At 39.5% G+C, this 15,288-nt stretch overlaps 2 protein-coding genes across 2 annotated transcripts; one reads left to right on the top strand and one right to left on the bottom strand.

The window, feature by feature from the left end:
• The first annotated feature begins 6,246 nt into the window (after nucleotides 1-6,246).
• Nucleotides 6,247-8,036, top strand: LOC148102949 (uncharacterized). The gene has a single exon (XM_087840282.1). It carries the CDS (start codon nucleotides 6,334-6,336, stop codon nucleotides 7,936-7,938), a length of 1,605 nt encoding a protein of 534 aa, XP_087696408.1. The 5' UTR covers nucleotides 6,247-6,333; the 3' UTR covers nucleotides 7,939-8,036.
• A 3,269-nt stretch (nucleotides 8,037-11,305) lies between these two features.
• On the bottom strand, nucleotides 11,306-13,440 carry rps2 (ribosomal protein S2). Its single transcript, XM_006791514.3, has 7 exons — nucleotides 13,383-13,440; nucleotides 12,962-13,099; nucleotides 12,784-12,873; nucleotides 12,380-12,487; nucleotides 11,891-12,224; nucleotides 11,508-11,599; nucleotides 11,306-11,430 (listed from the first exon to the last, which is right to left on the bottom strand). The coding sequence occupies exons 2-7, from the start codon at nucleotides 13,094-13,096 to the stop codon at nucleotides 11,350-11,352; spliced, it is 840 nt and encodes a 279-aa protein (XP_006791577.1). The 5' UTR covers nucleotides 13,097-13,099; nucleotides 13,383-13,440; the 3' UTR covers nucleotides 11,306-11,349.
• Nucleotides 13,441-15,288: the final 1,848 nt, after the last annotated feature.

The raw sequence follows: 15,288 nt of genomic DNA, 5'->3' as shown, positions 1-15,288 counted from the left end.
GCCCCCCCCCCCCCCCCACACACACACACACACACACACACACACACAAACTTTCTTTGTCCCAAATTAATAATAAACACAATTGGCAAAATTTTAAAAAGTCAGATCAATGTCTTCATTCAAGAATGAATTGTCTTTGTCACGGGGTCATGTGTATTTTGTGTTTTCCTTGGGCTGGTGATCCTTCCAGTCATGAGCCCAGGAGTCCAGATTTTTAGTGTTTTAATCACATTTAGTGTTACACTTTAGATCACAACAATAGGATATCCACAATTTAGGATTCAGGCATTTGTTCTTTTCAATATTGTAATCATTCTATGATTGCAGGTGTTTAGAGTTAATTCGTTTATTCAGATGATTAGGTTAATAGCTCGTTTAGAGAACCTTTTCATGATATGCTAAATTTTTGAGATAGGAATTTTAGGTTTTCATGAGCTGTATGCCAAAATCATCAATATTAAAACAATGAAAGGCTTGAACTACTTCAGTTGTGTGTAATGAATCTAAAATATATGAAAGTCTAATGTTTATCAGTACATTACAGAAAATAATGAACTTTATCACAATATGCAAATTTTTTGAGAAGGACCTGTACACTTTGACACACATTGGAACTGTTAGGTAAAGCAAGAGTTACTGAATTTTACAGGAAAAAATATCATTAATATGTCCCAACTTCATGGAACAAAGATATAAGAAAGTGAGGACAGGGCAGAGGTATTTGCATGATCAGCAAGAGCCATTTCATAAACTGGAATTCAAGGCTCACGTGTAAATTATATCGTAAACCAGAAGCACTCCACCACAGTAGTTCACTCTCTGGGCAGTATTTACTTTTAAGTGAAAAGCATTATATTCTGTTTATATTCATTGTGCTTTCTTTGTTCTTTTTAATCATACTAGAAGTTTGTAGTGCAGTAAAAATCTGATCAAGGTAGCCGGACAGGTTTTCACTTACACAAGCATTACACAGTATTCATTTGTAAATAACCGGACACGAAAAACTAGAGATAAAAAATGTCATATAATATTATACTGCAGAGTATTTCGAACAAACTAGGCAGCTTATTGTCTTTCTCTTGATGATACTGTTAAAAGATTTTACCTTATTACCTTTATGTTTAGCTTATTTGAATTGCACAGTAATGCCTGTACATAGCGTGTCAGCAAATTCTTTAACTGGAACAAAGTGACCACATGAGGAAGTTGCTCAAATTTAGACAACACCCACATGTATTGTTTTAACCCACTAGAAGATTGTTAATCAACTTGTCCATCTTTGTCTTGCAAGGCTGCATCCTGTGCAGCCTCGTATGCAATCAGCAGATAAGAAGTTGTTTTTTCCTAACTTGTACTCCACCCATAAGTGTTACGTGAGTAGGGCAGTATATAATAAACTCTTAGTGAATGCTTGGCGCGCATTTCTGCACTGACTGTGTAGTTGACAGATCGTGCACAGAAATCGTCAATGTACATGAATTAACTCTGGGCCCGTGATTCTTTGCCTTCCTGAGGTTTTTCTCCTTACAGATACTTTCTTTTTTTCTTTTTTTCTTTTTTTATGGCTCAAACTATTTGTTATGAAAGCAAAACAAACAAACTGATGTTGTATAAATTGATTCAGGATTATTTACTTCGAGTCCAGAAATCATAGCTGTCTCATCAGATCCAGTTGTGACATTAGCTATAGTTTCCACGGAGGGTACTTGGTTCTGTATGACAGCACAGCTTTTAGGTTGAATTCAAGTGCTTGAGTACAGCCTGATAATTAGAGGCCTGCAAACTGTTTGCTAATGAACTTTTGTCTGTAAAAGTACAGACAGCTTTAGAAGACACAGGACACGAGATGGGTTCAGTGGCATGTCCAGCGGGGTGGCCTGGGGGGGGCACAACCAGACTGGCCACCCCAGGTGAAGCTAAAACACTAAAATTGAATGAAATATCAAATGTACGATTATGGTTTCACAGTGAAGCTCAGATATCCGAGGGTAAGTGAATGCAGCACCGGCTTCTGCACTATGAGCATCATGTTAGCAAAGGTAGGAGAGCCAAGCACGAAAGACGGCACTGCAGAAAACATTTTTTCAGCGAAAGATTAACAAGTTAACATAGCTGGACTAGCCATCGGACATTTGCACGGTGGGCTGATGACTTATTTATTTATTTATTTTGTAACGGCATGAACAATGAGAAGTGGTGGATTGGCCAGATGCTGGCCGATGTGTAAGAATAACTCAGTTGTTTGGTGGTGGCTATGGCGGAGCTTCCACAGAGGCAACAGGTGGATGAGGGAAGGGGAGGCAGGAGGAGGAGAGACCCGAGGCAGCCGCCGGTCCGACTATCAGGTGAACTGAACTTCAGGTAAGAAGTTATGACCTGCAGTCTATCTGGGTCAGATATAAACCAAGTTTAGGTGGAGTTTATTTTCGTTGTGCTGACTTTTTACAGTCAGTTACAATAACTCGTACTGCGTGAGCTAGCATGACGGAGTTTCTATACAGCTGTTCGGTTGCTATGATGTTACTGATAGTGAACTTTATTTTATTCATAAGGTTAGTTAGTAGAGTTGCCAACGGCTCCTTAAAAAATGGAATGGTCCCTCATTCAGAGAAAATATTATGCCTTTGGTATTGAGCTGAGAAGAGACGCAGTTTGTCCCGTACTTTAGCTAGAATGAAAAAAGACACAAAGCTGGAGTTATTCTGTGTGTTTACGCTGCACAGCTGTCTCTTCTTCTCTCATTCTCCCCCTCCCTCCCCTGTTGCTACTTCAATCATGAAACTGATCAATGATCAGCTGATCGGCTTTTCTCTCTTGTTTATTTATCGCCCACTTTGCGCCAGAAACAGGAAACTAGCGAATGTCGCGCTAAACAACAGTAGCACGTTTAAGCTTGATCAGCTGTTGTTAGAATTTATTTAATATTAATTTCTAGTATCAGCTGATGTTTGCTGGAGCCACAGCTGTAAAAGCTGCTGGTCATGATATCGGTTTGGATATGTGGTGAGAGGGAAACATGAGGATGAAACCAGGAGATGTCCTTACTGAATCATCAGAGCTGAACAGGTGACGGAGAAACAGGTTTACCTTTTAGGTGACATGAATGAGTTGAAGGGAAGTTATGAACTGTTTCTGAGAGACAAATAACACCAGGATCCTTTTCTAAGTAGCTGACAGCTGGTAACTGTGCAGGGGCGGGTCTAGCAAAGTGTTGCCAGGGGGCCAGGTAGGGCATCAACAGGGAGAGGGGGGCACAAAGAAATACTTTTCTTTCTTATTCTCATTTAAAATATCTAGCTTTTATTAAATAATTATCTGAAGGTTTTATCTGACGTAAAATGTATAGAAATCATACATATACCAACAAGACAGTGTACATCACTGTCACAACAGCATTTGTTTTCAATCAAAGGCTTTATGGCTTTAATACCTGGTGGGCCGGTCTGTAGTGAAAATGCCCAATTTTTTGTCCCAGTCCAGCCCTGCAGGTTAATACTGGCAGTGTCACCATGCCAGCTGACTGTATTTCATCATCAGCCAGTGTTGTTCTTCATACATCAATATTACCAAAGTTTACCATAAGGCAGCATATAAAGTATTTACTTGCTTTCAGGTTTTCATTCAAATGTTAGTCTTTTCATTTGTTTCCCCACTTTTTTTCTGTTTCAAAATCAAACACCAGTTTGTGAGAAGATTATCTTCTTTTTTTAATAGGCATTGGTTTTGCATTGGCTAATTTGGCAATTGTATGTTAAAAATGTTCGTATTTTAATATTCGAAAATGTTTTTGCCCAAAACATATGTGCACTACACGTCAGTAAAAAGGTCAGTCTGTGATGTTGGAGATCTTTGATAAACAGATGAATTATGAAGGAAGAAAAATACAAGCAGTTTGATCCACCATCTGGAACGCATCTGCTAATAATTAAATCATACCTGGATAGAAGAACATATAGGGGAACACTATCAGTCATGGATGGGCCTCCCCAGAGCCAGATCTCTGTGAGATCATCCTGAGAGAGAACAGAACAAAAGGCAGAAACATCCAAAGAAGAGCTTTGAACATCCTTCATGAACCCTGGAGAACTGATCCTGAAGATCCTCACAGAGTTGACATAGAGCTGAAGAATAAAGGCACTCGTACTTAATATTCACTCTGAAGCTCGTTAGAATAGTACAAGCTCTGTTTTTACTGTATATGCTGTATATGTATATCCATGTATGTTTCAATAAATCATCCACCTGCCAAGACATAAAGAATAATGGGTGGCTCAAGACTTTTACACAGTACTGTATGTGATGACTAGTTTTTTGGGGATCCAATCATAAAGTTGCACATTCTTACTAATCAATCGATCATCACTGCAACAAAAACGAGACACCAGCAGTCATCAGATTAAATGTGAGGAAGAGGAAGTGGGATCTTCAGATTGTGTAATAGATGACAGCAGGTCATGCGAACTTTATTAACATAAATACTGTGAAACAGTGGTTACGCCGAGCAAGCATGTCATGATTTACACCTCTTTGGAGTATAACTCATTTACATTACACATTGTTTTTACCTTACAGAATGTTTCATTTATTTATTTTTTTTAAAAAGTGTGTTTGTTTAATTTTCAAGTAATGCAAATTCCTGTTATCTTACTGTACATGTTCGTATTTTAATATTCGAAAACGTTTTTACCCGAAACATATGTGCACTACACGTCAGTAAAAATACTATGCAAATATTGATGTCCTTGACTGCTGAATAAACGCTGACTGATTGTATCTCTTGTACTTTATCAACACAGTATCTAACAACTTTGCACCGTAGTGGTTAAAATCTCATTCTAATAAGAGTTAAAAGCGCATTCGGTTATTAGGTTTATAGGGTTATTGAATTATGGTTAACGGTTGGTAGAATTGTTTTTAACATTATCTGCCAATTACATCTGCCACCCTTCTCCAAATCTATGCCCCTACCTGGCCCCCCCCCAACAAAATTTTTCTAGACACGCCACTGGATGGGTTAAACATTTCTTTTGAGTTCCATGTAACAATACCTAACTCTGTAATTAAAGAATTCACCATTTAATCTTGGCTGGCTAAAATGGGGTGGCTGCCGTTCAGGATTTAGCACAAGTCAGCTTTTGATCAGAAGGTTTTCTGGTTTGATCCCTGGCTGCTCCAATCTGCAGGTGAATTATCCTTGGACAAGATTGTAATCCCAAGTTGCTTTCTGATGCATCCGTTGGAGTGTGAATGCTTTATAGAGTTTGTGAAACAGTTGTACGTGTGGTCAGATCGTTTTGTATTTGTGTGTGGATTGAAGCATGTGCCTGAAAGCACATCAATCACTGCACATATTTTTAAAATCTTAGTTTAAATAAAGTTTTTGATTATTTATTATAAAAAAGAGATTATATATATATATATATATATATATATATATATATATATATATATATATATATATATATATATCCACCAGCTAACATGTCAGTTAATTTGACACATAACACCAGTTAGTTCTTCCTTTTGGCTCTTCAGTTCAGCATGGTACAGCTCCAAAGATTCTGCAACATCAAACCGTCTGTCTGCTAATGTTACATCACCTGGGCTGAGGCAGTCCAGGTAATTTCAACAGTTTTTTGTTTTTAAAGTTTAGATATAAAGAAAAAAAGAAAAGTAACATTTGTCACTCTCTATCTTCACGATGGAAGATTCATTTTCATCTCATAAGTGTTAGCAACAGTTCTAGCAAAGGAGACAGGTTTGTTCCAGTGTGCAGAAATGTTATTATAAATGTTCAAACTACTGCACTGTAAAATCTAATTAGTTCCCAGAACTCAAAAAACTATGCAAACTCGTTACCTCCAAAAAATTGAGTAAAGTTTACTTAAGATGACTGTTAGGACAACTTATTCATTGCAAGTATGCAGTACTAAGAATAACTTGATGTTCCTGAAGGTGCATTATGAATTGTTTACCCACTGACAAACATTTTGAGTTCTACTAAATTAAAAAACAATTTGTGGTAACCTGATTATGATTTAAAAAGAATGATTAACAACACTTCTTGTAATGGTGTTAAAATCAGCCCAATGTTTATTTTCAAATGCAAAAAGGAAACTAAACTGCCGCCATGGCAACTATGACACGTTTAGAATCTTATGACCACTTTGTCCTTTGATCCTTTGATCCTTAAGAATCCTTAAACAGGGGTGAGACACAACCACTTTTAGTCCGTTATTTGCAGCATTTATGTTCGTAGCGTTCAAACATTCGCCAGAGAAATCTTTTAAAACATTTGGATCCTTTTGAGAGTGACAGTTTACAGATTCAAACATGTCTCAGAGAAAAAAAAATAAAGAAATCCTTGAAGAGAACGAACACCTGAAAATAAACCAGAGAGACTTGCAGTGCCAACTCCAAGAAATGGAGGAGAAAAACAGAGCGCTGCAGGTAAAGCTTGATGAAAGACCGCACACAAAGGAAGACTTTCTTCAAGAAAAAAGGCTACAGGAGATAAAACACAAGGAAATGGATTTCAAGCTTCAGGACATGGAGAAACACAACAAAGGCTTGCAAATCAAGCTTAATGAAGCTCTCCAAAAAAATAAAGAGCTCCTCCATGAAAAAGATCAACAGGACATGAAGCAGAACAAACTCCAAGGCACGGAGGAAAAATACAAAGCGCTTCAGGTAAAGCTTGATAAAACACTGAACAAAAATAAGGAGTTGCTTCAAGAACAAAAACAACAAGAAATTAAACAGAAACAAACAGACTGCAAGCTTGAAGACGTGCAGGAAAAATACACAGCGCAGAAAATAAAGCTTGATAAAGCACTGCAGAGAAATAAAGATTTCCTTCAAGAGAAAGAACAGCAAGACATGAAACAGAAACATCTGGATTGCAAGCTTCAGAACATCAAGAAACACAATGAAGGCTTGAAAGTAATGCTTGATGAAGCTCTGCAAAAGAATAAAGAAATCCTTGAAGAGAAGGAAAATCTGGACATTAACCAGAGAGACATGCAGTGCCAACTCCAAGAAATGGAGGAGAAAAACAGAGCGCTGCAGGTAAAGCTTGATGAAAGACCGCACACAAAGGAAGACTTTCTTCAAGAAAAAAGGCTACAGGAAATAAAACAGAAGGAAATGGATTTCAAGCTTCAGGACATGGAGAAACACAACAAAGGCTTGCAAATAAAGCTTAATGAAGCTCTGCAAAAAATTAAAGAGCTCCTCCAAGAAAAAGATCAACAGGACATGAAGCAGTGCAAACTCCAAGGCACGGAGGAAAAATACAAAGCGCTTCAGGTAAAGCTTGATAAAACACTGAACAAAAATAAGGAGTTGCTTCAAGAACAAAAGCAACAAGAAATTAAACAAAAACAGATGGACTGCAAGCTTGAAGACGTGCAGGAAAAATACACAGCGCAGAAAATAAAGCTTGATAAAGCTCTGCAGAGAAATAAAGATTTCCTTCAAGAGAAAGAACAGCAAGACATGAAACAGAAACATCTGGACTGCAAGCTTCAGAACATCGAGAAACACAACAAAGGCTTGCAGGCAAAGCTTGATGAAACACTGCACAAATATCAAGAGCTGCTTCAAGACCAAGAACAACAGGAGATAAAGCAGAAAGAAGACAAAGAAATTCTTCAGGACTTTGAGAGGGTTAGGCTTGAAGAAAGGCTTGAAGACAAACAAGCCAAATTAGAAGAAGTGGAGAAAACATGCAAGAAACTTGAGCAGGAGAATGCAGAGACAATCGATCAGCTGAGAACCCTCATCCTAGAGAAAAAAGTGCTCGTGGAAAAGCTTGTGGAAAAGAAGAAAAAACGCTTCCGCTTCTTCTGGAGGAGGAACACTCCTGCTTTTTCTTCTTTTTCTACTTTTTCTACTGCTGATGTCACCTCGTCTTCCTCCACCTCTGTTCCATCTTAATTTTCACCTCTCCTCTCCCTTTCTCTCCCTTTCTCTCCTGACACCTCTCCCTCACCAATCTCCCTTTAACTCCTAACACCTGTCCCATCTCCCCCCCCCCCCCCCCCCCCCCCCCCCACACACACACACACACACTTTCTATTTCCCAAATTAATAATAAACACAATTGGCAGAATTTTAAAAAGTCAGATCAATGTCTTCATTCAAGAATGAATTGTCTTTGTCACGGGGTCATGTGTATTTTGTGTTTTCCTCGGGCTGGTCATCCTTCCAGTCATGAGCCCAGGAGTCCAGATTTTTAGTGTTTTAATCACATTTAGTGTTACACTTTAGATCACAACAATAGGATATCCACAATTTAGGATTCAGGCATTTGTTCTTTTCAATATTGTAATCATTCTATGATTGCAGGTGTTTAGAGTTAATTCGTTGATTCAGATGATTAGGTTAATAGCTCGTTTAGAGAACCTTTCATGATATGCTAAATTTTTGAGATAGGAATTTTGGGTTTCATCAATATTAAAACAATGAAAGGCTTGAACTACTTCGGTTGTGTGTAATGAATCTAAAATATATGAAAGTCTAATGTTTATCAGTACATTACAGAAAATAATGAACTTTATCACAATATGCAATTTTTTTTGAGAAGGACCTGTACACTTTGACACACATTGGAACTGTTAGCTAAAGGAAGAGTTACTGAATTTTACAGGAAAAAATATCATTAATATGTCCCAACTTCATGGAACAAAGATATAAGAAAGTGAGGACAGGGCAGAGGTATTTGCATGATCAGCAAGAGCCATTTCATAAACTGGAATTCAAGGCTCACGTGTAAATTATATCGTAAACCAGAAGCACTCCACCACAGTAGTTCACTCTCTGGGCAGTATTTACTTTTAAGTGAAAAGCATTATATTCTGTTTATATTCATTGTGCTTTCTTTGTTCTTTTTAATCATACTAGAAGTTTGTAGTGCAGTAAAAATCTGATCAAGGTAGCCGGACAGGTTTTCACTTACACAAGCATTACACAGTATTCATTTGTAAATAACCGGACACGAAAAACTAGAGATAAAAACTGTGATATAATATTATACTGCGGAGTATTTCGAACAAACTAGGCAGCTTATTGTCTTTCTCTTGATGATACTTTCTTTTTTCTTTTTTTCTTTTTTTTATGGCTCAAACTATTTGTTATGAAAGCAAAACAAACAAACTGATGTTGTATAAATTGATTCAGGATTATTTACTTCGAGTCCAGAAATCATAGCTGTCTCATCAGATCCAGTTGTGACATTAGCTATAGTTTCCGCGGAGGGTACTTGGTTCTGTATGACAGCACAGCTTTTAGGTTGAATTCAAGTGCTTGAGTACAGCCTGATAATTAGAGGCCTGCAAACTGTTTGCTGATGAACTTTTGTCATGAATGAGTTGAAGGGAAGTTATGAACTGTTTCTGAGAGACAAATAACACCAGGATCCTTTTCTAAGTAGCTGACAGCTGGTAACTGTGCAGGGGCGGGTCTAGCAAAGTGTTGCCAGGGGGCCAGGTAGGGCATCAACAGGGAGAGGGGGGCACAAAGAAATACTTTTCTTTCTTATTCTCATTTAAAATATCTAGCTTTTATTAAATAATTATCTGAAGGTTTTATCTGACGTAAAACGTATAGAAATCATACATATACCAACAAGACAGTGTACATCACTGTCACAACAGCATTTGTTTTCAATCAAAGGCTTTATGGCTTTAATACCTGGTGGGCCGGTCTGTAGTGAAAATGCCCAATTTTTTTGTCCCAGTCCAGCCCTGCAGGTTAATACTGGCAGTGTCACCATGCCAGCTGACTGTATTTCATCATCAGCCAGTGTTGTTCTTCATACATCAATATTACCAAAGTTTACCATAAGGCAGCATATAAAATATTTACTTGCTTTCAGGTTTCATTCAAATGTTAGTCTTTTCATTTGTTTCCCCACTTTTTTCCTGGAAAAGTCCAGGTACTTCATTTGGAGATTTTTTACATTGTATCATGTAGTTATTAATCAATTCACCTTGCTATTGTAAAAAAAACTTCAATTCTACTGACTCACCATCATATTAACTTTTCAATTGTCCCAGCCAATAGGAAAAACAAAGGATCCAGCGCCCTTCAATCTGCCCATACTATCAGGAAATGCCTATATTGTGGTCAACCGAGGTTACGTTCGCAGTGTGTTCGATGACAAGCGAATACAGGCCCTCATTGAGTGGGCCAAAGACACCTACAGTCCTGATGAGTTTCTGTGGGCAACAATACGACGAATACCTGGTGTTCCTGGCTCAACATGGCCCAACCGTAAATTCGACATGACGGACATGAATGCAATTGCCCGGATGGTCAAGTGGCAGTGGCACGAGGGGTCGGAGGGTTCCCTGCAAGCAGTATACCCACAATGTAAAGGCCACCATGTCAAATCAGTATGTGTGTATGGTGCTGGAGACCTGCAGTGGTTGATTGAACAGCATCACCTTTTTGCGAATAAGTTTGATGCAGACAGATCCCATTGCTATCTACTGCTTGGAGAAATATCTGAGACACAAGGCACTGACTGAGTTAGTTTAGGTGGAGTCATCATCTATTACTAAAGATAATTCCAATAGACACTTAAGTATAAACACATTCTTTCAATGTTTATTTTAAATTAAATTGCTAATATCAATATTATTTATATTATTAATATTAAAATGATTTCGGTTTAGGCTGTAATTATGTAGAGGACAAAATACACAGAGAACTGGCAGGGAAGTTGATTGCAGTCTATGTAGAAAGAAAAATCTAGGTAAATGATCTAATTTCCAGAAGAACTTCAACTCTAAACCTTCAGCCAAACCTACGTCAGTATATCAATATGACCAAAACTACTCTGAACTATGTGCCTGTGTAGCTTGCATAGATATAATCATAAAATATATATGGAGTTTTGAGACGTTCTCTTCAATTTAATTAAATTTTTTCCCTTAAACAACTGTAACATTATCATGGCTTCAAGCTCACACTGAGGCCTGTGGGGCACTATCAGCCACTGAGACAACAGACAAATTTCAGTGTTTTAACATATGAATATTAAATACTTAAGGGCTACTTGTTTAAATAATGGAGGGATCTGCTGCTCCAAATAATCATTTTAAAGGTTTCAGTATCTTTAAAGTATATTGATTGACTAGATAAAGTTAATTTTACTCTGTATTACTGTAGAGGTGACTGCATTAATTGATGCAGTTTCTCCTATTGTCCAACATATCACTTGTGTCTTGTTCAGTTACCGAAGTCTGCACATTTTTGCAGCATACATAGTTTTGTGAGTTAAGCACACGAGACACAGAAGTGGTGTTCCAGAATGTTTATTCAACGATTCCCTATACAAAAAGTTTAGGAGGCAGCGGCCTGCACAGCCTGGCCCCTCTGCACAGACACCCTGGTGTGAGTCTTGGCCAGATGGTCAGTGAACTCCTGGAACAAAAAGCAGAAAGCCTGGTTACACAAAATCCTGACATAACCATAACAGCTCATGTTGGCTCTGTACGGACCTGGTAGGGAGACTTTGTGAAGACTGTCTCCTTCCACAGATCAGGGGTCAGGTAGCTGTAAGTCTTGGAGATGGCATCAAAGGTGGCCTTGGCTGAGGAAGGAATTAAAAAGCATGAGTGTGTGTAACATGGAGCTCCAGTAACAAAGTACAACAGTCTTGTTGGGGGTAAAAAAAATGTCGAGCATTGTAAAAGGGTAACAGGGAAGACCACTAAAACGTCTCCCTGCCGTGCAATACTCAATTCTTTCTCTCCTTTTAACGACAACTACACCACTGCCGAGGTGAAGCTGGGCAGAGCGAGGAGAAACAACCCCCCCCCCCCCCCCCCCCCCAAAAAAAAAAAAATACAGTATGCAGATCATGACCCTGGGAGAAGCTTACCAAAGTTGCCGAGGGTGGCGGTGCAGCCTCTGGCAGAGGTGTAGCAATCATCGATTCCAGCCATCATGAGCAGCTTCTTGGGCACAGGGGCAGACACGATGCCGGTACCACGGGGGGCTGGAATGAGACGCACCAGGACAGAGCCGCAGCGGCCAGTCACCTTGCAGGGCACAGTGTGGGGTTTGCCGATTTTGTTACCCCAGTAACCCCTTCTGACAGGGACGATAGACAGCTTGGCCAGGATGATCGCCCCACGGATGGCTGTGGCCACCTCCTTGGAGCACTTCACCCCCAGGCCCACGTGGCCGTTGTAGTCACCAATGGCAACAAAGGCCTGTAGACAAAAAGCAAAAGGAACTTAGTGTTAAGTTTAGACACAATGCTGATTAACAACAACAAAAAAAAAAAACAAGGAGAAAAAACAACAAAAAAAAAAACCAAAAAAAAAAAAAAACCACCCTTCTCCTTTGCAAAGGAATCCACACTCACCTTGAACCTGGTGCGCTGACCAGCCCTGGTCTGCTTCTGGACGGGCATGATCTTCAGCACCTCGTCTTTAAGACCAGAACCCAAGAAGAAGTCGATGATCTCAGACTCCTACAGGAAAAGGAGTAAGCACTGAGGGGTTTACATCACAACACAAACTGCAGTTCATTCAGACATTTCCACAAGACAAGTACACATGTCAGACTCTTCTAAAATGACAAACTCCAACCACAACCCAACATTAACAAATCTTTCATACAAATCTAGCTGCACTGCTTAAAAATGAGCCACAAACTGGTGGCTTTAACCATTTAAGAGAAAGAGCAACAATACACTTCTTTTAAAATAACAGACCACTAGTCATCATTAATAAAATATGATGGTTTATGTATGCTAACTGTAGTTACCTTGATGGGCAGAGAGTACAGATAGATCTCCTCCAGGGACTTGATCTTCATGTCCTTAACCAGGCGGCCCAGCTTGGTGACTGGCACCCACTATCACAGGAAAGAAACTCAAGTAAACTACAAAAAGCCAAAACACTAAATGATTATGTTCAAAATACTTATTAATCCAAAAACCTACCTCCTTGTCCTCGGACTTGCCGCCCCGGGCACCGCGGCCCCTGCCACGGCCTCTGCCGCGTCCGCGGCCCCGACCGCGGCCACCGGCGCCAAAACCTCCGCGAAAACCTCCTCTACCACCGGCGTCGTCCGCCATTTGCTACACGACAAGAAAACAACAAAGACGTTTAGTTATTTATCCCCCAAAATACGGACATGCTTACCGAAATTCAGTCTTACGAGACACGAGTATCGCCGCCATATTCATACAAGCAAACTACAAATATTTCCATCTGTATTCAAATTCGCTGTTAAATAGGTCTGGGATTTTAATTTAATATGTTCATATATGATCTTATAATCGGCTCTGAAGTGTCTGACTGAACGATGCGTGAGATTTTTAAGGATATAAACTAGGAAGAGAAACTCAACAGCACACTTACGTGATCGATAAAACAGGAAGAAGGCCTGTGAGAGGTTCCGCCGGCTTATATGTGAAAGTGTTATCGCGAGATTTCCTCCACGAGAAAACCTACCCTCTACCGCCTCTACCGAATAACTGAGACAGATTTTATATTTGCTTACTAAAAACACAGTTCCTAAAAAAATCAATTATAATAAAATCAAAACGCACTCTTTTAAAATACATTTTAAGTGTTCATTTAATTAATCTGTTTATTCTGTAAACATATTTTAATTGGTTTTTAATTATCTAGTGAAATGTAATAATAACACATTAGAATAGAATAGAATAGAATAGAATAATCCTTTAATTGTCCCACAAGGGGAAATTTGGTTGTATCAGCAGCAAAAAACACACATATACAAAAAAGAACAGGACACAGAACAGAAACAATTTTTACATATTATCCTCATAGACAAAAGTTACCAGAGTACAGTACAGTTGTTAAAATTAGAGTACAGATAGTGTGCAAACAGAGCAGGATACTGAAAGATGTTTAAATAATTAAGAATATTTAGAATAATTAGAAAAGTTTAAAAAAAAATGCAGATTGTGTATTGTACCTGTGCATTAAAAAGTAGACATGTAACTTCCAATAAGTTAGTGTATATATAAGCTGAGAAAAGTAATGTGCAATTATAACAGTTGACGTTGTTACAGCACTGATGTAAACATCTATGTTTGTTGGGAGCAGTTTTGATTGTACAGTCTGACAGCTGCAGGGAGAAAGAACCTACAGAAACGCTCCTTCATGCATCTAGGATGCAGCAGTCTGTCACTGAAGGAGCTCTGCAGTTCAGCAACATTTACATGCATGGGGTGGGAGACTCTGTCCATCAGAGATGTTATTTTGGCCAGAGTCCTTCTGTCTCCTACCACCTGCACTGGGTCCAGAGTGCACCCCAGAACAGAGCTGGCCTTCCTAAAGAGTTTATCCAGCCTCTTCCTCTCAGCTATCGATAAACTGTTGCTTCAACATACCACACTGTAAAAATTGACGGATGCCACCACAGAGTCATAGAAAGTCTTTAAAAGCGCTCCCTGAACTCCAAATGACCTCAGCCGCCTCAGCAGGTAGAGGCTGGTCTGACCCTTTCTGTACAGAGCATCAGTGTTGTGGCTCCAGTCCAGTTTATTATTCAGGTGAACAATCAGGTACCTACACAAGCCCACTATCTCAATGTCCACTCCCTGGATGTTCACCGGTGTCAGTGTGGTGGGTCTGCGTCTCTGGAAGTCCACCACCAACTCCTTGGTTTTCCCGGCGTTGATCAGCAGGTGTTTCTGCTGGCACCAGTCCACAAAGTCCAGAGTCGACTGTCTGTACTCTGAGTCATCCTCACCTGTGATGAGGCCGACTATGGCAGAGTCGTCAGAGAACGTCTGTAGGTGGCAGGGTGGGGAGTTGATGGAGAAGTCTGCAGTGTAGAAGGTGAAGAGGAACGGTGCCAGTACTGTTCCCTGTGGGGCCCCCGTACTGCAGACCAGCGTATCAGAGACACAGCCCTGTGTCCTCACATACTGTGGGCGTTCTGTGAGGTAGTCCAGTATCCACTGGGACATGTGTTGGTCCACTCCCGATAGCTCCAGCTTGTTCCTCAGAAGTCATGGCTGGATGGTGTTGAAAGCACTGGAGAAATCAAAGAACATGATCCTCACAGTGCTTCCAGGCTTCTCCAGGTGAGCCAGAGCTCGGTGCAGGAGGTGGACCTGCACCGAGACTTATGTAGTCAAATTTAGAAAAACAAGCCCGGCCTTAGTTCATCTGTGAGATTTCAATGAAATACCTTTATCAATTGATCTATTTAAATAAGACCAGCACAGGTAATAATAACAATGTAAAAGCTTTATTTACAAAATAGGTTAAATAGGTTACATTGCAACCT

Source organism: Neolamprologus brichardi, chromosome 4 (genome assembly GCF_056152115.1).
Source record: "Neolamprologus brichardi isolate AB-2024 chromosome 4, ASM5615211v1, whole genome shotgun sequence".
NCBI classification, from domain to species: domain Eukaryota; kingdom Metazoa; phylum Chordata; class Actinopteri; order Cichliformes; family Cichlidae; genus Neolamprologus; species Neolamprologus brichardi.
This window is presented reverse-complemented; position numbering and strand designations above follow the sequence as displayed.

Coding starts and splice junctions, on each gene's coding strand:
- rps2 (XM_006791514.3), bottom strand. CDS start 13,096: ATGGCGGACGACGCCGGTGGTAGAGGAGGTTTTCGCGGAGGTTTTGGC. Junction 12,874..12,961: donor GCAAGTCCGAGGACAAGGAG/GTAGGTTTTTGG, acceptor TTCCTGTGATAG/TGGGTGCCAGTCACCAAGCT. Junction 11,431..11,507: donor TCACAAAGTCTCCCTACCAG/GTCCGTACAGAG, acceptor TTTTTGTTCCAG/GAGTTCACTGACCATCTGGC.
- LOC148102949 (XM_087840282.1), top strand. CDS start 6,334: ATGTCTCAGAGAAAAAAAAATAAAGAAATCCTTGAAGAGAACGAACAC.